The 22,373-nt window shown below is 38.4% G+C and overlaps 1 protein-coding gene across 2 annotated transcripts in view; it reads left to right on the top strand.

Annotated features, from left to right (window-relative positions):
* Ttbk2 (tau tubulin kinase 2) overlaps positions 1-22,373 on the top strand; it is a 111,689-nt gene that overhangs the window by 53,234 nt on the left and 36,082 nt on the right. For both annotated transcript variants that reach the window (XM_052183319.1, XM_052183318.1), the window contains 6 exons: positions 2,334-2,407; positions 6,580-6,720; positions 9,062-9,166; positions 15,260-15,325; positions 17,133-17,225; positions 18,190-18,315. In XM_052183319.1, the coding sequence (XP_052039279.1) occupies positions 2,334-2,407; positions 6,580-6,720; positions 9,062-9,166; positions 15,260-15,325; positions 17,133-17,225; positions 18,190-18,315 (605 nt within the window). The remainder of the gene's footprint in view (positions 1-2,333; positions 2,408-6,579; positions 6,721-9,061; positions 9,167-15,259; positions 15,326-17,132; positions 17,226-18,189; positions 18,316-22,373) is intronic.

Here is a 22,373-nt window from a genome sequence, read left to right as displayed (position 1 = left end):
AGACAAAGTGTTTTTGTATAATGTAGATATTTTAGAGGACCATTCTAAAAGGAATTAAATTTAGTATTGTCTTTTGTTTTACTCTGAAATGTCTTTGATGTAATGTACATGTTGCAAAAAGCTGGGCACAGTAGTCCATACCTGTAATCCCACAATTTGGAGACTGAGGCAGGATTGACACCTGTCTTTAGAAGAAAGGAAAAAAAGGTTTAAAAAAAAAAAAAGATGTGCTAGGAGATTAGGAGATGAATCTTTTTCTTGTTTCATTTTGTTCTTTTACAGTGTTAAGGTTTGATGCATGCTTGCAAGTGCTGTGTTCACGTCATTGTATTTCCAGCTTTGAATGTGGATTCTCAAAGTATTGACAACAAATTGACTAATTAAAACTATTTTTGTGACTTAAGCTGAGGAAAGGTTTCTAATTCATCATCAGTATAGTAACTGATAACCCAAACTGAAAACAGAACAAGACAAACAAATTAACTTGAAATTCCAGCACTCAGGAATCTGAGGCAGGAGAATGCAGATTTCAAGACCATCCGGGACTAACAAAACCCACCCTGTATCAAAAACCAAACTGTTGGCCAAAGTGAGTCTTGGCTGTTTTTTAAGTAGACAGGTTACTTTTGAAACTCATTTTAATCTTTTTTTATCTCTTAGCCTCTAGTGTTTTCTCTGTTTTATTTTTACAAGCTAGCTTCAAAGATTGTCCACCCTCAGTGTCTTATATTTTATTTACCCCTTATAAATTGGCTTCTCTACCCCTTCATCTCTAGTGATTGCCTAATTATTTATATGAGTAACCAATGCCGTGTGTGGTTGTGTGTGTGTGCCCACCATACATGCAGTGAGTACATAGATGAGCAGAAGATGTTGGGCATCTCCCTTATTGCTCTTTGCCTCACTCCTTTACAAAAACCTGATCATGAAAGTCAGGCTCTGCCTAGCAAGCCCTAACAATCCTGTCTCCACCTTTCTAGTACTGGAGTTACATACAGGTATGCATAGTGCTGGATTTTTATGTAGGTGCTTAGGATCCAGATTGAGGTCCTCATGCTTGCACAGCAAGCACACTTACCCACTTATTCACCTCCTGAGCTTTCTATAGAATTTGTCATATCTATTATAACCTGGTCTCAGAATTTTTCTTCCTGTCAGGGTATTCTTGAAGTTTTTTTTTCCTTGATTTTTGTTCACGCTGATTTATATTCTGAGTTGCAGATTTATATTTTAAATTTTCTACTTTATTTTCATACAGCTTTTATTTTCATCCTCTGAGGTAGAGTTTCATCATTTAGCCTGGTTGGCCTTGAAGGCATGTAGTGGAAGCTGGCCTTAAACTTTTCTGCTTCTGCCCTGTCTTCAGCTCTTTTATAGAATTTTGAAAAGTTGTATCTTTCTCGTATAGATTGTAAGCCAGTGTGGCGTTTGGGAATTTGTTTCCTGGGCAGTAGATGAGTAGGCACAGTGGGAAACGCTGACCTATACATACAGTTGAGACTCTTCTCCATGGAACACAGGCTCCGTGTGGTGCCTCAGCACTGTCTGCATCTGCTCCCCCCACTCTCTGGGTTGAACCAAGTGTCTTCTCTGCCTGGTAACTTCCTGGGCTTGGTTGCCTATTGGGATGGAAGTATACTTTTTTGTTTTTGTTTTTCAAAACAGGGCTTTTCTGTGTAGCCCTGGCTGTCCTGGAACTCACTGCGTAGTCCAGACTGGCCTAAAACTCAGAAATCCACCTGCCTCTGCCTCCCAAGTGCTGAGATTAAAGGCATGCGCCACCACTCCCCAGCCGGAAGTATACTTTTTAAAATTAGGAGACTGGCTCAGGTTTTTTCCTGAATTTCTCAGTCCCTCTATGTATCACAGCCAGTATTTCCTTAGAGTTCACATGTTAAATTTGGGCTGAAAAGCACTAGGCTGATCCAGATCAGTGAGAACAAGAAGGATCACGTGATCGCTGCAGTAGTGTAAATAGTATGTGTCAGAACGTGTGTGAAATAAGTGTATTAAACATAGCCTTTACTGTATCTGCTTAGGGGAATTTTAAGTGACTTTTTAAATACTTTTCTTTCTGGATAACTCACCTTTATTTATTCCCTTATTGATTTATTTCTCTAGTTACTCATACAAGGAACAGAAGAGAACCTGGTGATGGGTGGATTAAAAATAAATAGTATAAATTTCCTAATTTTTTACAATCTCGACACATTTTATATAGTTTATTTAAGTCCTAAAATACAACACAGAGATCCAATTCATTAACCTTTAAATAGAGAAACCATAGTACATCCCTTTCTACTGTTTTTGTTTTTTTTTCTCTTTTCATCCAGGGAAAGACCATGTTTGTAGATTTATTGGCTGTGGGAGAAATGATCGTTTCAACTATGTGGTCATGCAATTACAGGTATGTTACCTTGTAAATTTGTCTTAAAATCTTTTAGTTTTGATCAAAATACCCAGTTACAGTAAATAATGAGTAAAGAAATGGAGTTCTTATGTATGCTGTACATATGAAATATGTTATATCATCTGCTTTGTAAAATACAACTTATTAGTTGTCATTTTTGCATATGCTCAGTCTCATATAGATTGTGGCTTACAGTATAAGCCTTGCCTCCCCGAGTGTCTCCCCTCTCCACCTTTTCTTTCTCCGGCTTTTCAGATCTCCACTCTGGCTCCCAGGCACTGTATTAAAATTGTAAACAGGGTTGAGGGGAGGATGAGTGCTCGCTCTCTCTCTCTCTCTCTCCTCTCTCTCTCTCTCTCTCTCTCTCTCTCTCTCCATGGTGTTGCTCTTTCCCTGTGACATGGAGGAGAGACAGACTGAAAGAGTAGGAACTCACAAAAAGAAGATGGGTGTCAGTGTTCGCTCCAGGTGGGAGAACAAGGAAACAGTACCTTGTCCTTGACACTGCCTGTCTCCTGAACACACACCAACAGTCACCTCCTAGTGTCAAGCCATGGTTCACTTCACTGCCTGAACTGTTGGTTCTCAGTTTCCTTTCATAGTCAACAGACTTTATTTTGACCTTTGAATTCTTTATTTCCCTTCACAGTACTTACATACCAGTGAGTTAAGTTCATAAACCCGGCTTAAATGTCTCCTCTTCAGAAGACTTTTCCTGTTTCTCCAGTGCTCTTCAATATTTGACTCAGGCCTAAAGCTATGTTACCCTTTCTTTTTATCTTTTAAAAACACGGTCTCACTGAATAGCACAAGATGCTTTTGAATTAACTATATGGGTAGGATTTGCCTTAAACTCAGGGTCCTCCTACTTTAGTCTCCTGATTTCTAAGATACAGCTGTGTGCTATCATGATTGGCTTAGTCTTATTTAAAATTAATTAATTGGGAGTTGGAAGAATGTATCATGATGTGTGTGGACTTCAGAAGACACCTTGTAGAAGTTGGGTCTCTCCTTCCACCATGTAACATCCTAGGGATTAAATTAAGTGTCAGATTAGGCAGCAGTGCTTCTGCTTACAGAGCCATCTCACTGGCCCTTAAAGTCGTTCTGTGGTTCATCTCCGCCATCTCAATTTAGCATACTTCCATGTATTGAAGTGGTTGCCTTTTTACATTTTTCAGTTCACTAATATGTTCCCTGTTTTCTCTCAAATTGGCTGCTAATATGAACTATATGTATATAGTTGATACCAAAGACAAGGGAGGATCACAGGATGATAGGAGTTTGAAGAGAATATGAGCAGTTTTAAACATCTGTAACCATTTATTCACCAGCACACAGACTAACAGGCAGGCAGGTGTTACAGACATCCAGGTTTATGAGAGCATACCTGCCCAGGTACTAGTGGAGGTAGTACACAGATTGGACAGGCAAAGAAAGGTTAAGTCAGGGTCACTTGCCTCCAGTCTCAAGGCGTATTGAGAGGAAACAATCACACAAAAATGGAATTATGTAAGAGATTACATCCATCATTGCTTATGCTGAGTTCCTGTGCCAGCTACTCCCGGATGTCTAGTTCATGTTTTAGCTGACTCATACTAGGTATTCATATCACCACCTGTTTTTTTTTTCTGTTGGTCTTTATAGCCTTCTGTTTCCTATAATATTTGCCAATAACAGCAGTATTTAGCATTTGTTGAATACTAGGCAGTATTCTAGAAACTTCATATGGATTTTATTTAATCATCATAAAAGTATATGAAGTGGGTATAATTAGTTTTTATTTTTAAAAAACTGATGTAGGAAAATGAAATTGTAGGGAATGTGTGTTGGGTCGTGATGAGGAATACTGCTTTGGATATTGGTGCTGGGGTTAGTTTTAACTTGCATCATAGAGTCACCTGGGAAGAGTCTTAATGAGGAACTCACTAGATCTGGTTAGCTTGTAGGCACTCCTGTGGTGGGATGTCTTGATGTCCTTTGATACAGGGAGATCCAGCCCTTCGTGGCAGCGCTGTTTCCTAGGCATGAGTTCTTGAACGTGGAGAGAGAAGGAAGCTAGCTAGCTAAGATGGCAAGCAAAGGTGTGTGTGTGTGTGTGTGTGTGTGTGTGTGTGTGCTGTTTCTTGACTGTGAATATGATGTGTGACTGAGTTGCTATCTTGACTTCTCCAGAGAGAGAGAGAGAGAGAGAGAGAGAGAGAGAGAAACTTGTAAGCCATGTGACCCCTTTTCCTCCCTTTAGGGTGTTTGTCATGGCAATACAAATGAAATACAAACATCTATATTTTATATTTTTAAAAATAGTCAAACCTAAGGGGCTGATGATGTGGCTTAGTTAGTAGATCATTTGACTAGCATGCATGAAGCTCTGACTTTGGGTTTAATCTCCAGCATTTGCATAAACTTGGCATGGTGGTACACACTGGAAATCCCAGAATTGGGATGTTGAGGCAAGAAGATCCATCAGTTCAGTGTCATCCATGGTTACACTGAAAGTTCAAGGTTACCCTGGGTTACACCAAAGAGAGAGAAGAAAAAGAGAAGGAAAAAAGAGTCAAGTCTATGTTTTGTTAGTAGCAAGGGTAAAGCAAAATATCATGACTTAGAAACATGGTTACTAACAGCATGGTTATCCATAGGGCTGGAGAGATGGCTCAGTAGTTAGGAGTTTTTGCTATTCTTCCAGAGGCCTAGAATTCAGTTTCCAGCACCCATGTTGAGCAGCAGACAACCATCTTTAAATCTCCAGCTCCAAAGGATTAGCTGTCATTTTCTGGTTTCCAAGGGCACCCCCAGTCACATACACAAAGAGAGACACACACAGGCACACATTTTTACAGAAAATGCTTATTTTTTCATATTTATTTATCTATTTCACATCCATTGCAATGATCAGCAAATGCGGATGCTAATTACAAACAAAAATGTTCAAAGTATTCTTCCCTGAATTACTTTGATCACGTGACTTATTTTTTCAATTAATTCTTTTATTATTATTTTATTGTTTTATAGTCCAGTTGTTACCACCTTCCCCATCCGCCCTCCCATAGTTCCTCATATTCCCCACCCCACCCCTCACCCCTGTCTCCAAGATGTCCGTCCTCTCCCCACCCCCACCCAGGGCTACAAGTCTCTCGAGGGTTAGGAGCATCTTCTCTCATTGAGGCCAGACCAGACAGCCCTCTGCTGTGTGTGTGTCAGGAGTCTCAGACCAGCTCCTGTATGCTGCCTGCCTGGTGGTTCAGTGTCTGAGAGATCTCAGAGGTCCAGGCTAGTTGAGACTACTGGTCTTCCTGTGGGGTCGCACTCTTCCTCAGCTTCTTCCAGCCTTTCCCTAATTCAACCACAGGGGTCCCCGACTTTAGCCCAATGTTTGGGTGTAAGTATCTGCATGTGTTCCAGTCAGATACTTGTTGGGCCTCTCAGAGGACAGCCATGCTAGGCTCCTGTCTATAAGTATACCATAGCATCAGTAATAGTGAACCTCCCCTTGAGAATGGATCCCAGGTTGACTGGTTACTGGACTGCCTTTCCCTCAGTCTCTTCTCCATTTTTATCCCTGCAGTTCTTTTAGACAGGAACAATTCTGGTCAGAGTTTCTGACTATGGGATGGCAACCCCATCCCTCCACTTGATTCCCTGTCTTTCTACTGGAGGTGGACTTTATGGGTTTCCTCTCTCTACTGTTGGGCATTTCATATAAGGTCCCTACGTTTGAGTCCTGACAGTCTCTCACTTCCCAGGTTTCTGGTACTTTCTAGAGGATCCTTCAACCCCCTCCCTACAAGGTTGCATATTACTGTTGATTCTGCTGGCCCTCAGGGCTTCTCTCCTGTCTCTCCCTCCCCCCATACCTGATCATGTTCCCCTTTTCCCTTTTCTTTTCCTTCTCCTTCCCACATCCTTCCCTCCCTCTACCTCCCTTGATTGTTTTCTTCTCCTTCCCAGGTGGGATTGAAGCATCTTCACTTGGGCCCTTCTGGGAAAATACTTATTGTCATTTGGTTATCAGACCATAGTCTTTGAATTAGAAGATCACAACTTAGGCAAGAGCTTTACTGTTTCAGTCAGAACTTTTTATAATGTGTCAATACAGTGAACGGACAATTTTCCAGTCTTATCACAAGACCAGGACTGTAATTTAAAGTTATTATCTGATTCCACAGGGACGGAATCTGGCAGATCTTCGACGTAGCCAATCTCGGGGCACATTCACCATTAGCACTACTCTTCGTCTTGGGAAACAGATTCTGGAGTCTATTGAAAGTATACATTCTGTGGGATTCCTTCACAGAGACATCAAACCGGTAGGGGCCTTTTCTGTTCCAAGCACAAAGGGCTATTGTTTGGTACTTCTAATGCTAGTAGAAGACAGAATGTATGATAAATGTAGTTTTCTGTATATGGTTAAATACAAATAATATTTTTATTTCTGTAATGCCCTAAAAGTAAAAATAATTTATCTCTTAGGGTGTTTTTGTTGTTGTTGTTGTTTTGATTTGTTTTTGAAGTAGTAATGGGAAGCTACAGCTAATTTTCAATAGCTTTTCTCATTCCATAAAATTTTGCTTGCCAGCTAAATTAAAAGTAGTTTATGCACCGGGCAGTGGTGGCGCACGCCTTTAATCCTGGCACTTGGGAGGCAAAGGCAGGGGGATTTCTGAGTTTGAGGCCAGCCTAGTGTACAGAGTGAGTTCTAGGACAACCAGGGCTACACAGAGAAACCCTGTCTCAAAAAAAAAAAAAATTATGCTTGGGGGCTAGGAGATGGCTCAATTATTAAAGTACTGAGGACTTGAGACTTGAGTTAAATCCCTGGAACCCATGTTTGGTTTTGTTTTTTGTGTTTTATAAATGGGTATGGTGGTGTATGCATGTAATCAAAGTGCTGAACAGGTGGATAGGATCTCTGGGCTTAGCTGGCCCACCAGCTGTAGCTTGCTTGAGGAACCTGAGGTTGAACCTGAGGTTGTCCTCTGTTCCCCACATGCACATCCACACACAAACTGTGTGCTTGCCATTTATTGTTAGGTGTGTTAGCATTGCTAGTTATTCAGCCTTATGTATGAATCGTAAGTTTGAGTTGTGTGTCTCCTGTTGCCAGGTGTTCACTTTGTCAAGTCACTAATTGTATTCACTAGAAATAATCAGGTAGTGAAAGAATGGTCTTAATCTTCTCCCTGGGGTTACTGTGGAAACAGGATTTGTTTTCCCCTCTTGTGTTCTGTTTTGCTTTTCGTAGAAGTCATTGTCTCCATTTCTGAAATGTGCTTTTCTACTTTTTAATCTGGTATTTTATTCTTCATAATGAAAGATGACCCATTTCTGATATCGCACATTTATAAATTTAATTGATGTTGGTACATTTGAAAAATATAACCACCTGTTATTATATCATTTCTAAAATTAGTTTACACGAAAATGGAAACTAAATTTCTTCAAAGTGGGTTCTTTTAGAATTAGAACCACTCTGAAACTAGAAACTGGTTATTATTTAATATATTTAAATAAAACAGCATGATAAAATGATTTATTTTTAGGTCAGTTATTGTATGGGGAGATTGAAGTAGAAAAGATTCACAGTTTGGCAATGTAGAGTCATCTTTACAATGATATTTTACTGTTGTTCAGTGCTTTTCTCTTGTCATTATTTGAGAAATTTAACTTTCCATTTCATCAGAAAGCTCCAAAAAAAAAAAAATACTTTTAAAAAAAATCAATGATGTAAAAGCTTGCATTTTACCATTACAAATTCCCTTATTTGCACATATATATCTTTACAAATTTGCAGTCATTTGACACATTATATAGGCTTTAGGTTTTGGGGCTGTTTTGTTTAGTTTTGAGACAGGAAATAATGTAACTAAGGCTTGTTTCTGTTTCCTGAACACTGGAATTAAAGGTATATGCCATCACACCTAGCTACACTGAATTTTTTTTTTTAAGAGAAAAATATAGAATTTTTTTCTCTTTGGTCTATTTTGGAATGTTTCCCTGAATTGTATTTTTAATTTTAGTGTTATTGAGCTTTATGGCTCATATAGGATTTTTTTTTATTTTTTTGCTTATTTATTAAGATAGTGTTACACTGTAACTTGCTATATAGACCAGTCTGACCTTGCAGAGATCAGCCCAGCCTCTGCCTTTAGTACTGGAATTAAAGGTATATACCATCATGACCAGCACTTACACTTAACTGAAGATTGAGAAGTAATAACAATTGCTTTAGGTTTCTGTGTGTTTTCTCCCATTCCTCGCTTTCCTTGTTTAGGAGGTTTGCTCATCATTTAAGCAGTAACTTAGATTGGAATTTCAAGGGGTTCTAGTTCTGATTTTAATTAGGTCATTATTATATGTAACTGTAGAAAAATTTAAATTTATTTATGCTGTTTCCCTGATGGTAGACATTAACAATTCTTTGTCATTAATTGTATTTACAAGAACACTCAACCTATGAAAAACTTTAATTTTCCCTTGAGAAGTAGAACCAGCAACCAAATTATACTATATATTAATGCCTAGTTAGACATTATAGACTTAGAATAGAGTATCTGACTCGTGCTGTAAAGTAGACTCCATGCAGAGTGAAATGTAGGCAGCCTGGCTATTATTACAATATGTACTTTCCATCTTTATTATGTTTTCTAGTCAAACTTCGCCATGGGACGCTTTCCCAGTACGTGTAGGAAATGTTTCATGCTTGATTTTGGCTTGGCTCGGCAATTTACTAATTCCTGTGGTGACGTCAGACCAGTAAGCTTTTTCATTATTATCTAATATTTGATAATTAAACTATTATTTCTAGTGTCACTTTAAGGAAATACTAATTATGTATCAGAATGAATGATAAGAGGAGGGGACGAAATTCAGTGAATTAAAAGAAAGAAATGTTTGCATTGAAGCCAGATTAGTAAATTATAAGATTGAGAAACCAGTGTCTAGAGTTAGCTGCATATAATCAGTAGAGGGCTTCAGTTTTAAGTTTGTGATGCATTAGCAAAATGTTTCATGATACATAGGAGAAAGTTCTTCTCTGGTGAACTTGTATATGGCACAAATTATGCTGAAGGCACATGCCACAGTGATGAGATAGGGAGATGGGGATAAGGAATTTGATCAAAAATTCAAGTAGAGGGTTTTTACTAAACTTACCTCTTTAAGATTTTCACCAAAACTAGATGTCAAAGACAAACACAGATGCCCTTCAATCGAGGCCAATTTGAGAAGAGACTTGAGCAGGAATTTAGCTAGAGTCTTGTCAGGAGAAAGTCTCTCAGATGTAGTGCACCAAGCACACCATCTCTTCACCAGCAGGCTGCTAAAGCAAGCTGAACATGATCCAGTCCTGCCCCTCTTAAAAGGGAACTCCTTGGGGGAGCCCTGATGGGGGAATTTAGCCATGTTTTCCTGACTACAGCAATTTGGAATGGAGTCACTTTAGTCAGGCTCGGCGATGGGAGACAGCAATCTTGGTTTGAATACCATAGACCCTTACCTTTCTTATTGGATGTTCACAAATTTTCTTGAGAATATTTCATTTGTTTGCCTTTAAAGCTATGTATAGGAACTTACATGGGTTTTTGTTTTGTTTTGTTTTTGTTTTTTTGGATTTGTTTGTTTGTTTGTTTTTCTAGAAAGGGTTTCTCTGTATAGCCCTGGCTGTCCTGGAACTCACTCTGTAGACCAGGCTGGCCTCGAACTCAGAAATCCGTCTGCCTTTGTTTTTGACTAATGTTTATCAACTTCACTGGGAAGTGGGCCAGGCAACTCTCCATATTGTTTTGCTGGCACTTCATCTTCCATTGTGACTTTTCTTTAAACTTTTAGTTTGTTTAATCTTGTTTTTTTATTTCTGTCAGGTTAACTACTTATAAAAAGTTAAAACATTGTGGTCTTTATTGAACCAACTGCGAACTAGTTATACATACATACATGCAAAATTATAGTTAAAGTCTAGGCATATGAGAATCTTTTTTTCTTTTAGAATAGTTTTAAAACAGGATCTTCACTATGAAGCGCTGGCTTTCCTGAAATTCACTTTATAGATCATACTTGCCTTGAACTCATAGAGATCTGCCTGCCTCTGCCTCTCAAGTGCTGGGATTAAAGGTGTGCATCGAGGATGAGAATCATATATACCTGTTTCAGCCCTAGTAATGGCTTGTTTTAATATTAGCAAAGCAGGTGACCAATTTAGAGGCTATTATGTTGAATTCCATTTCTAGATATTAGGTGTTTGGTTTCTAGAACATTATCAAGTTATTATTGATTTGTTCATAAAACACGTTTAATGAGCATATATTATATAATGAATCATAAATTCAGGTACTGGGGCAACAATAATAGTAGAAATTTTCAAGAGCTTTGCTCAGGTTATTTTAGTAGAAAAGGAAGATGTCACACAAATAAGAAATTTTACTTATTTATTTATTGATTGTTGAGACTGGTTTTCAGTATGTAGCCTTGGTTGATTACAGACTTGGTCTTTTTCTTCTACCTCCCAAGCCTCTAAAGTGTCAAAATGGAAGATAGTTTTTGACCATATCTGGCCTAAATCTATAATTTTGTGCAGTGACAACACAGGGAATTCTGTGTTGACATAGAGCTGGACCGAGAACAGAAACCATTTCAGAGGTTTAGATTAGAGAGAAAGGCCTCTAAGGGAACAATATCTCAGCAATTGAATAAAATATGAAAACAAAGCTTTGAGGCTATCTACAAACAAAGTCAAAAGAAGTAGATTAAATTTCTTTAGTTGGACCTAGTAGCAGTGGCCTGTAATTCCATGGGGGACTGAGGCAGAAGGATTTAAAAACTCAAAACCTGCCTGGACTACAGAGTAAACTCAAGGCCAATGTGGTCAACTTAGACCTTATTTCAATTATTGGTATCCAGAAGTGGGGGCAGCATTTAACAAAACAAAACAAAGCAAAACAAAAACTAGTTAAGGTTTCTATACCTAGGAAGAAGGCAGATAGCTAAACTAGGAAGGAGAGTCTGGCTTGGGTCTGAGTCTTTGGGACACTTCGAGCAATGTTGGTGGTAGATAGGGAAGAGCCATGGACTAGCCAAGACCTATGAGAAGTGGTGTCAGTCAAGTAAGAGGAAAATCAAGAGAGTAGTAGTATCTTGGAAGCCAGGTGAAGAGGTCTTCATGAACAGTGGTTGTTATTCCTGATAGGTGTTACAAAGAAGTAACTGGGCACTGATAACTGACTGTTGACTTCTGTAAGAATGTTTAGTAGAACTGGGTGGTGGTGGCACACGTCTTTAATCCCAGCACTTGGGAGGCAGAGGCAGGTGGATTTCTGAGTTCGAGGCCAGCCTGGTCTACAGAGTGAGTTCCAAGACAGCCAGGGCTACACAGAGAAACCCTGTCTCGAAAAACCAACCAAACAAACAAAAAAATGTTTAGTAGATCAATGAGAACCTGTTTTTGATTATGTTAAGCATTATGTAGGCCTGGCATGGTAGTGATCCAGCACTTGGAAGAAGGATCAGAAGTTCAAGGTTATTCTTAGCTACAAGGTAAATTTAAGGTCAGACTGAGTAGCATGTTGAATCCTTTGGATATGTGCCTAAGAATGAATTAGCTGGGTCATCTAGTAGTTCTAATTTTAGTTTTGGTGGAAACGTTTTTTCTGATTTCTATAGTGGCTGTAATAGGTTACATTCCTACCAACAGTAGTATATCTACTTTATGGGTTCCTCTTCCCCTGAACACTTGCCAGCCTATATTGTCTTTGTTTCCTTCCTTCCTTCCTTCCTTCCTTCCTTCCTTCCTTCCTTCCTTCCTTCCTTCCTTCCTCCCTCCCTCCCTCCCTCCCTCCCTCCCTCCCTCCCTTCCTTCCTCCCTTCCTTCCTTCCTTCCTTTCTTTTTTTTCAGATTTATTTATTCATTATATGTAAGTACACTGTAGCTGTCTTCAGACACTCCAGAAGAGGTCATCAGATCCTATTACAGATGGTTGTGAGCCATCATGTGGTTGCTGGGATTTGAACTCAGGACCTCTGGAAGAGCAGTCAGTACTCTTAACCACTGAGTCATCTCTCCAGCCTTGTCTTTGGTTTCTTGTGGTGTCATTCTTACTTAGATAAGATAGAATCTCAGAGTCTTTTTAATTTGCATTTCTATGATAGCTACTGGTACACTTTAAAAAACCTTTATTTGCATTTTATTTGTGTGGGTGCTTTGCCTTGTGTATGTGTACCACAGGCCTGCCTTGTGACCACAGAGGCCAGAAAGAGGGCGTTAGCGTCTCTAGAACTGGAGTTTACAGTTTTGAACAGACATATGGGTTCTGAGAGCCAGTATTCTCTCAGCCTGTGTTAAATACTCTTTAAATAGATCCCTATTGCCATTTTTAGTTCTTTTTTTTTTTTCCAGTTTTAGTTCTTTTGAAAGCTGTCTGTGCCGAGTATCACCCCATTTATTGATTGGCAAGTAGGGATCTTTTTCACATTTTTTTTTTTGTAATTATGTAGTCTCCATATTAGCCCTTTGTTTGAGGCAAAGCTATAAAGATTGTTTTCTCACTCTGTGTCTGTTCTTTGCGTTGGTTGTTCTTTGTCTGTCTGTCTGTCTGTCTGTCTGTCTGTCTAGCTAGCTAGCTATCTTCTATCTAGTTAGTCGTTCTTTTGCTGTGCAGAAGCCTTTTGGTTTCATGCTGCCCATGTGGCTAGTTCTTGGGATTGTTTCCTATGCCTATCCTCAAGTTTTCTCCTGTGTTTGCTTTTAACACTTTCAATGTTTTAAATGTTATTATGATGTTTCTGCCTCTGTGTGTCAGTTGGAATTTTTCATTACAGCTTTTAGTAGTTTTTCTTTGTGTTTTTGTTTTTTTTAATGAAATTTAAAAAAATGTTTTTAATTGAAAGAGGGTTATTTCAATTACAGCTTCTCCCCTTTCTTTCCTCCCTCAGCCCCTACCAGCTACTCTTCTTCAAACCTTTGTCATGCACCCAACTCAAGGGTAGCCTTGAGATAACCTCCTTCTCTTTGAATATATTTGTCACATACATATGTATATGTGTACACAAACTGTTTAATCTATTTTTGTTGCTTGTGTGAATATGGCCTCAAATCTGGCCACTCAGCATTGGACAACCAATAAGGGGGCTCATCCCTGGGAGAGGCTAATTCTTTCAGCAGTCAGTAGCGCCTTTAGTTCTTTGTGTGGGGTGTGAACCCTATGAAATATCCCCATTCCACTTTAATATATCCATTGATGTTGCCGTTGTTCCAGTCTTATGTATGTAGCCATTTTTTTTTATAACAGACTGTTTCACAGCCTACTTACTGGTATTCTGACTCTTCCATGATGTTCCATAAGCCATAGTTGCAGAAGCTGTGATATAGATGCATCCAGTGAGGTTGGATCCCTAGTCTAGCCTCCATGGCTCCAGAAATTACAGTGCAAGCAGCCAAGGGATGCTAACAAACAGTCCTGCACAGCTGCAACACCATGAACCATGACAGTTACCATCATGGCAAGATATGCCTAAAAGTGTAAGAACTGGCATTCACATGTCAGTGGCAACCAACTCTGCCCAATTGGACTTAAGGCCTACTCAGCAGCAAGGAAATCATTCCTGGTACTGGAAACCTAGTCAGTTTCCTGGGCTAGTGAGGTTATATATTAAGTTCATAATACTTCTTGTGTTTAAGGGTCTTTTTCTTTAGGTGAAAGAACGCACTACATTAGGACGATTAATATGTCTGAGTAGGCACCTGCTGTAAGCAGAGGTTTTAGTTATAAGAGCTAGCCACAAGAAGCATGAATTGAGGTGACAGTCCGAAGAATAGCAAGCATAAAGTTTTAAGCCAGAAATAAAATTGGTGATAGAAAAAAACTATAGTAGATTTAAGAAGGCAAGATATAGAAAGTCATGAGAGCCAGCTAGCATTTGGATTTTATTTGGTGTTATATTGTCTGAAGCTATGATCATAATTAGCTTCATCTGTAGTATCTAATAATATAAGTATCCAAAAACTTTAATTTTAACATTAATTGCTTATGCAGGTAAAGTACAGTTGCAGCCTCTTTCAAGTTAAGTTTGAATAAAATACCCAAAATATGATGAGATTGGCATTTCAGATTATATAGTGATTCTTCATATTCTTACATATTTGTGCACACATGCATTAGTGTGTATACTGTGATGTTTTGTTACTTGGCATGATTCTAGGTCAATGTTTTTTTAATGTACAGACCTGTATATATTTCATAAACACATCTATCTGATGGTGAGTGTATTTCTTGCTATCAAACCAAAAACCTTGCACATAGAAGGCAATTGTACTATCACTGAGCTATATCTCCCAAGTTCAATGCCCAACATGTCACCGTACTTTAAAATGTAGATAAATGAGCCTGTGAGATGGCTCAGCAGATAAAGGCACTTATCATCAAGCTTGCTGAGTTGAGTTCAGTCGTCAAAACCCATATGGTAGAAGGAAAGAACCAGTTCCTGAAGCTTGCCCTCTGACACCCACATTGACACTGTAGTGTTTGAAATGCTCTACCTGCATAATATATACACACATACACACACACACTCTCTCTCTCTCACAAACTCTCTCTCTCTCAAATAAATAAGTTAATTAACAAATAAATAGAAATTAAAGCTATAGATAGAAGAGGACCAAAGTAAAATAACTAAAACATCAGTATTTTATGTTGTGACTTAGAGAGATTTGTTCTCTAGTGTTCTATAGCTTCAATATATAATTACTATAAATAACATTTTATTATGGCAGTAATGTTCTACCACTCCTTTATGTATTCATCTGTGTTAAAAAATGTTTTTCTGTTTAAGTTCTTATTACTATGTGGTTTATTGTAGCCTCGTGCTGTGGCAGGCTTTCGAGGGACAGTTCGTTATGCATCAATCAATGCTCATCGGAACAGGGTATGTATCCGATCCAGGGTCTTTATAACTGCATGTTCATGTCTTGCAATTGAAAGGCATAAAAAGTGCTCAGGAGCTGAGGGTCTCTTTCATAGTTACCATTTACCTGAATGGTTATTGTAATTCACTGTTTTATATAATGCTGATGTTAAAGGCATCCATAATAGTAATTCATGGTAAGATGTATAATAGATGACAGATATGGGCAGCTGCATAGAAAATGAAGGCGCATTTGCCGGAAAATGCAACAGCAAAGTGTGTCTTTTGGGAATATGTCTGTTTAATTATGTATTCGTATTGAAAATAAAATATAGATGTTTGAAGAAATCAAATACCTGGATTCTGTTCTAAGAAATTATTTGTAGGTTGGGGCCATTAAGATGGCTTGTCAGGTAAAGGTACTTAACTGCCTAACCAGACAATCTGAGTTTGATGTTTAGAATCCACATAGTGGATGAAGAGACCTAACTCCAGCAAGTTATCTGATCACTACATACTTACCATGGCACATAAAGACCCATACAAGTACACACACACACACTCACACACACACACACACACACAGCTCAAACAAATATAGTAAAAACGATTAATAATGGATATAATACTGTCAATATCTAATGGAATGCAGAGATTGTTTTCTTTATAATATATAATAATTTTTGTGCATTAAGCTCTTTCATTTTGTAATAAGGGGGCATGGACATGTAACTCAGTGGTAAAACTCTAAACTTCCATGGTTTAAACTCACACTGCAAGCAAAATCAATGAATAGCCTAAGCCCAAATAGCATTATTTTTCTTATTTCTGAGTGAAAGAACAAAGAACTCTTTTAGGATCACTCTTTATTTTTAGAAATTGTCTTTGGTTCTGGTTATTTTTGGTGTGAATTCTTTTATTTGCAACGTTTTTTTATTTAAAAAGTTACCAAAATTTAAAAAATAAGTGAATGAATAAAAATTTTGCAATGCTGGCAGTGAAGTCTAGGGCCTTTTTCCTAGTAGCCAAAATAGTCTATCTTTGAGCTACATTCTTATTATTGCTTCTTTTTTTTTTTTTTTTTTAAGGTTTATTTGAGTACACTATAGCTGTCTTCAGACACATCAGAAGAGGGCATTGGATCCCATTAGAGATGAACAGATGGTTGTGAGCCACCCTGTGGTTGCTGGAAATTGAACTTAGGACCTCTGGAAGATCAGTCAGTGCTCTTAACAACCACTGAGATATCTCCCAGCCCTATCCCTTACTTCTTAAAGCACTCATTAATTAGTAAATTATTAATTGTATTTTCAGCATTTCTTGGTTTTAGAGGGTTTTTTTAATTGGTTGATTTTTTTTCTCTTAGCTAGGATCTCTTATGTTTTAGGCTGGCTTCAAACTCACTAAATAGTGGGATGGCCTTGAACATCTGATCCCTCTTCGCCCTCTCAGTTCCAGGGATTATAGCATACACTGCCTATATGTGGTACTGGGTGTCAGACCCTAGGGCCTTATTCATGTTAGGCAGTTATTCTTCCAACTGTGAATCATCTCAGCCTATGTTGTTTTTGCTTCTTGGTGATGGCTGTTTTTTGTGGTATTGAGACTATAACCCAGGGTCTTACACTCAGAGAACACTCTACAACTGAACTACATCTCTAGGTAGGATATTTATATCAAAACATTTCTCGATATATATATTGTGCATTTAGACATAGAAATGTTTACCAGATGATTTATGGAAAATATATTTAATGGCTTTAAACAGTGTGATGTACTCAGAAGAATTTGTAATATAATATGAATGGATTCTCTTCTATTTCTCAAGGAAATGGGAAGACATGATGACCTTTGGTCTTTATTCTACATGTTGGTGGAGTTTGTGGTTGGTCAACTGCCTTGGAGGAAAATAAAGGACAAGGTAATTTTGAATCATAAGGTCAATTTTGATAAGGGAAAGAATAAAACTTTATCCTTAATCCGGGCAATTGATGGTGCCTTTAATCCTAGTACTCAGGAGGCAGAGGCAGCATTTCTTCTGATGTGAATTGTAGCTTTTAGTTTTTAATTGCCAGTTTATTTTGCTCGGAAAATTAGAAATATTATGTTGATGAAGGATAGTTGAGGCTAGTGTGATCTACAAAGTGAGTTTCACTACATACAGCACAGCCAGGGCTAAACAGATATACTCTTATCTTGAAAAACAAACAAAACAAGACAAAACAAAATCTCTCAGTTGGGATATGATTTAGTGGTACAGTGTCCCTAGCTTGTGTAAGTTTCTGGACTTAATTCCTAGCACTATAAAAAATTATCACATATATCCCTCGCATAGGTGTATAATTTTTGTATTTGAGTTATTAGTTTAGTTGTAAACCCTATTTCAATTTTTTAAGAAAATCCACTTATATATAAAATTTAAACTCTGAGCAACTTCATTACATCACAATATATATATTTCTTTCTGTAAATTGATATTAGATAGTTATTATTTTTTGTGTGTATTGAGAATAGATACATTTTATAAGAACAACATTTCTTCTGATGTGAATTGTAGCTTTTAGTTTTTAATTACCAGTTTATTTTGTTTGGAAAACTAGAAATACTGTGTTGATAAAGGATAGTGAACCCAGTTTAAAGAACTCTTGGGGACTATCAGTTCACTGGCACAGACTCTAGGTTAATGTGAGTTCTGCATTATATTATATTCTCTTCCCACTTTGAAGCACTGTGTATAAAGTCATTAGTGAGCACTGATTCTTGCTTTGTACTTTATAGCACATTGATTTCATAGCCTGCTTCAGTCTTGACATTGTTAATTATCAGTGTGTAATCCATGGCTTCAGAGAAAAGCTGACTTTGGTTCCTGTATCTTTCCCTTCCAGGAGCAAGTAGGCTCCATTAAGGAGAGATATGACCACAGGCTCATGTTGAAACACCTCCCTCCAGAATTCAGCACCTTTCTTGACCATATTTCCTCTTTGGATTATTTTACAAAACCAGACTACCAGGTAACGATCTTTGTGAGTTAATGCACATTGGTTTTTCTTTCTCTTAGTCTTTGCTTTTACTCATTATAGATTTAAGAATGTCAGAATTAAGTATGGAAGGCACCTGGAGTAACATTATTTTAATATAGCGTAAGAAATTGAAATTAGCATGATGATGGGGAAGTGAGATGTATGCAAATGTTTAGGGTAGAGTGAGAGTCAGAGAGTCCTTTGGGTGAAATTTACTTCATTAGTCAGATTATTAGGTAACAAATTTTTCTGTTCTTGACATGATTTACCTAGTTTGCCACCCCTTTGAGAGGGAGTATCAGATGACTCCCTTCTCAGAGGTCTTCTAAGACCATTAGAAAACACAGATATTTACATTATGTTTTATAACAGATAAAAATTACAGTTATAAAATAGCAATGAAAATAATTTTATAGTTGGGGGTCACCACAACATGAGGAACTGTAATAAAGGGTTGCAGCCTTAGGAAGGTTGAGAATCACTGATATAGAGCATGATAATAAATTTTATAGCAATTTCTTGACCAGAAGAAACTGTACAACAACATTATATATCTATTGAAAGCTGTCAGTGCTGTTGGCTAGCAGTCAGTAATGTTACTGGCTTTGTTCATCTATGGCCACTGAATTAATTCTGTAGGGCAGCAGCTAATGAGCCTTTCCAAAGTTCAGTAAAGTTTGCCTTAAATTGTCTTTGTTATAGAGAGAACCTGTCAAAGCTTAATGCAAAAAGTTGTACTCCTGCAAACATAAATGCAACCCCACAGAGAATAATAATGTCATATATTAGAATATAATTTTATTTCCATTGGACTCTGCTGCTTTCTGTTGAAAGTTTTAAATTATAAAGTGTTGTCAGTGTTCATGCCTGTCCCAAAGCGAATTTATTTTTAATATAGTAATTATTTCTTTGTAAAATTACAGCCAGGCAGTGGTGGCACATGCCTTTAATCCCCAGCACTTGGGAGTCAGAGGCAGGCAGATCTCTGAGTTCGATGCCAGCCTGGTCTACAAAGTGAGTTCCAGAATAGCCAGGGTTACTTATCTCGGAAAAAAAACAAAAAAACAAAAAAACAAAAAAACAAAAAAACAAAAAAAAAGAAAGAAAGAAAGAAAGAAATTACAGCTGTTATTTAAGGTATAAACAATATCAAGCAGAGAGTCAAAAGAACTTGGGTCTGAGAGACCTAAGTGAGCAAACTCTTTTCCCATATGGCTACTGATATAATAAATCACACAGATTGTCTAACAAATTAAGATAATATTGTATTCAAGTTTTTTCAGTGTTGGTTTTTTTGTGTTTGTTTTTGAGACAGTCTCAACTGTGTAGCTCAGTGGCTTCAGATTTGTAGTTCTCTTGCCTCAGTCTTCCAAAGTTCTGGGATCAGACTGTCCAGTGCCTTAGGGTTTTACTACTGCAAAGAGACATTATAACTACTGCATCTTTTATAAAGGATGACTTTTAATTGGGACTGGTTTACAGGTTCTGAGTCCATTATCATCATGGCAGGAAGCATAACAACATCCAGGCTGGTCTGGTGCTGGAGGAACTGAGAGTTCTACATCTTGTTCCAAAGGCAGATAGAAGGCTGTCTTGTAAGCTACTGGAAGGAGGGCCTCAAAGCCCAGCCCTGCGGTGACACACTTCTTCCAACAATTTCTTGCTTCTTAACAGTGCCACACCCTGAGCCAAGCATATTTAAAGTACTACACCCAGCAAAAGTGTCCTGTTTTTCCCCACCAAAATATTTATTTATTTTATATATAATGGATATTTTGCCTACATGTATGACTATGTCTATGCCTGGTCTCTGCTGAGGTCAGGAAAGGGTGTTGGTTTGGGCTTTAGTTTGGGTTACTATTGCCATGGTGAAACACAATGACCAAAGCAACTTGGGGAGAAAAAGGTCTATTTGGCTTATACTTCCATATCACTGTTCATCATCAAAGGACAGAAACTCAAACAGGGCAGGAACTTGGAGGCAGGAGCTGATGCAGAAGCCATTGAGGTGTGCTGCTGACTTGCTTACTCCCCTGGCTTGCTAGTTTTACTTTCTTATAGACTAAGCACCACCAGCTGAGGGGTGGAACCACCCACATGAGCTGTGCTTTCCCACCTCAGTCCCTAATTATGAAAATAATCGACAAGCTTGCCTGCAGTGCCATCTTATGGAAGCATTTTCTCATTTGAGGCTGCTTTCCCTCAGGTGACTCTAGCTTGTAGCAACTTGCATAAAATTAGCCAGCACACCTTGGAACTGGAGTCACAGATGGTTATGAGCCACTCTGTGGGCGTTGGGAATCAAACCACTCCTCCTGAAGAACATTAAGTGTTCTTAACTGTTGAGTCATCCCACCAGCCCTTGAAGTGTTCCTGTTATATTTGCATTTTATATACTTTTTTCTTAAATGCAGATGATTCACATTATAAGTTTTTTATTTTGATATTCTCTAAGGGTCATCTCTATGACTTAGTAACAGAACCAAGTATGGTAATTTTTTCCTTGGGAAGGGATGGACTGGACATAGTGTTTTCTGTTTTACACATTGTGTATAATGTGATTCTTTTCTGCTCTCTGCTGTTTCCTAACAGTGTGTGGGAGAGAACAGGTGATGGGCGAGGATCAGTGAGGAAGGAGTGTTGATGGGATTGGTTGGGTGTTTTTGTGACTGATGTCAGTGTGACATCAGTTTTCAAGATGATCTGAGCTTACTGTCTTGCTGCTTTACAGAGTACTGCTATGGTCTTCATTTAAGAAGAATCTATTTTGAATTTGAATGTTCCCATGAACTATATTTCCATATAGTTAATTTCACTCTGTAGCTCATTCCTGGGCTAGTCGTTGTAGAGTATACCTTTAACACCATCTTTAAGGAGGCAGATTTTGTGAGTTCAAGACCACTCTGATCTATATGGTGAGTTTGGGCCAGCCAAGGCTCCACAGTGAGACTGTCTTAGGAACGTTCCCATTTCTAAATGTGATTTTGATTATTGTTTCATGAGATTCTTCATAGTACGGCTACACAGTTAAAAGGAACAATCCTCCTCCAGCATGGCAGGTGAAGGCATCCTAGCCTGGAGCAGCAGGACTTGTTCCCTAGCTGTGTCACAGTGTGCGTTTCCAGTTTCATATAGTCAGAGCTGAGACGAAAATGAAACATATATTTTTATAACCAGAAAATGTCAGAGTCAACTTTCACTTAGAATGTATATGTTTTGTAAATATTTAAAGATTAAGGAAATTTTTATGGGTCATTATTATCAAGTCACACAGGACTGATACATTATCCAATAGTCTATTATTGCATACTCTAATAGCAGATGTAAGCTTAGAGAAGATAGCTATTTTATTATCTATCAAAAAGCTTTTATATATGTCTCACTTAAAATAAACATGATGCTTTCCTTTTAAAAAGTTTCTAACCAGGTGCATTGGTACATAGCTCTAATCCCAGCACATTGGAAGCTAAGGTAGGAAGAACATGTGTTTGGGGCCAGTTAGACTGTAGTAACACTGTTGCAACAACCAAAGAGTGAGAGTGTGGTGTTGTTTTAGGAAATTGTATCAACACAGTACTTAGTATCTATATTCTGAGTCCGTATCCTGTCAGGGGCTTTAAAAGGACTCTTTGTGAGTTTCACAATGTTCCCCCCAGGGTCAGCGCTTCTGCTTTCATGCCCTTGGGCCAGTTTTACCTGCACCTACACCTCCAGAGCTAGCTCCACTGTGCTCGTCAGTCAAGGTTCGAGGCCCACTCTCCAAGTGCTGCAGCTGGTGAGGGGCAGGGCCAATTTACCAGTTCTAATGACCCCAGAGTCAGTTCTCCCAACTGCCACATGTGGGCCAACTCTCTCTCTGTCTTCAGGGCTAGCTCACTGGTCCCCTAGACCTGGACCAGCTCTACTATCTGCCTAAGCAAGGTGCAGAGCCTGCTGTTGTCCCTTGTGCTGCAACCTGCAGTCAGTGAGTGGCATGGCCAGTTCACAGGCTCTCATGACCCCAGGGCCAGCCTTCCCAACTGCTGCAGGTGGTGAGGGGCAAGGGAGGA

This window comes from Apodemus sylvaticus, chromosome 5 (assembly GCF_947179515.1).
Source record: "Apodemus sylvaticus chromosome 5, mApoSyl1.1, whole genome shotgun sequence".
NCBI classification, from domain to species: Eukaryota; Metazoa; Chordata; class Mammalia; order Rodentia; family Muridae; genus Apodemus; species Apodemus sylvaticus.
Note: the sequence above shows the minus strand (reverse complement) of the source record. Positions and strands in the feature narration are given on the sequence as shown.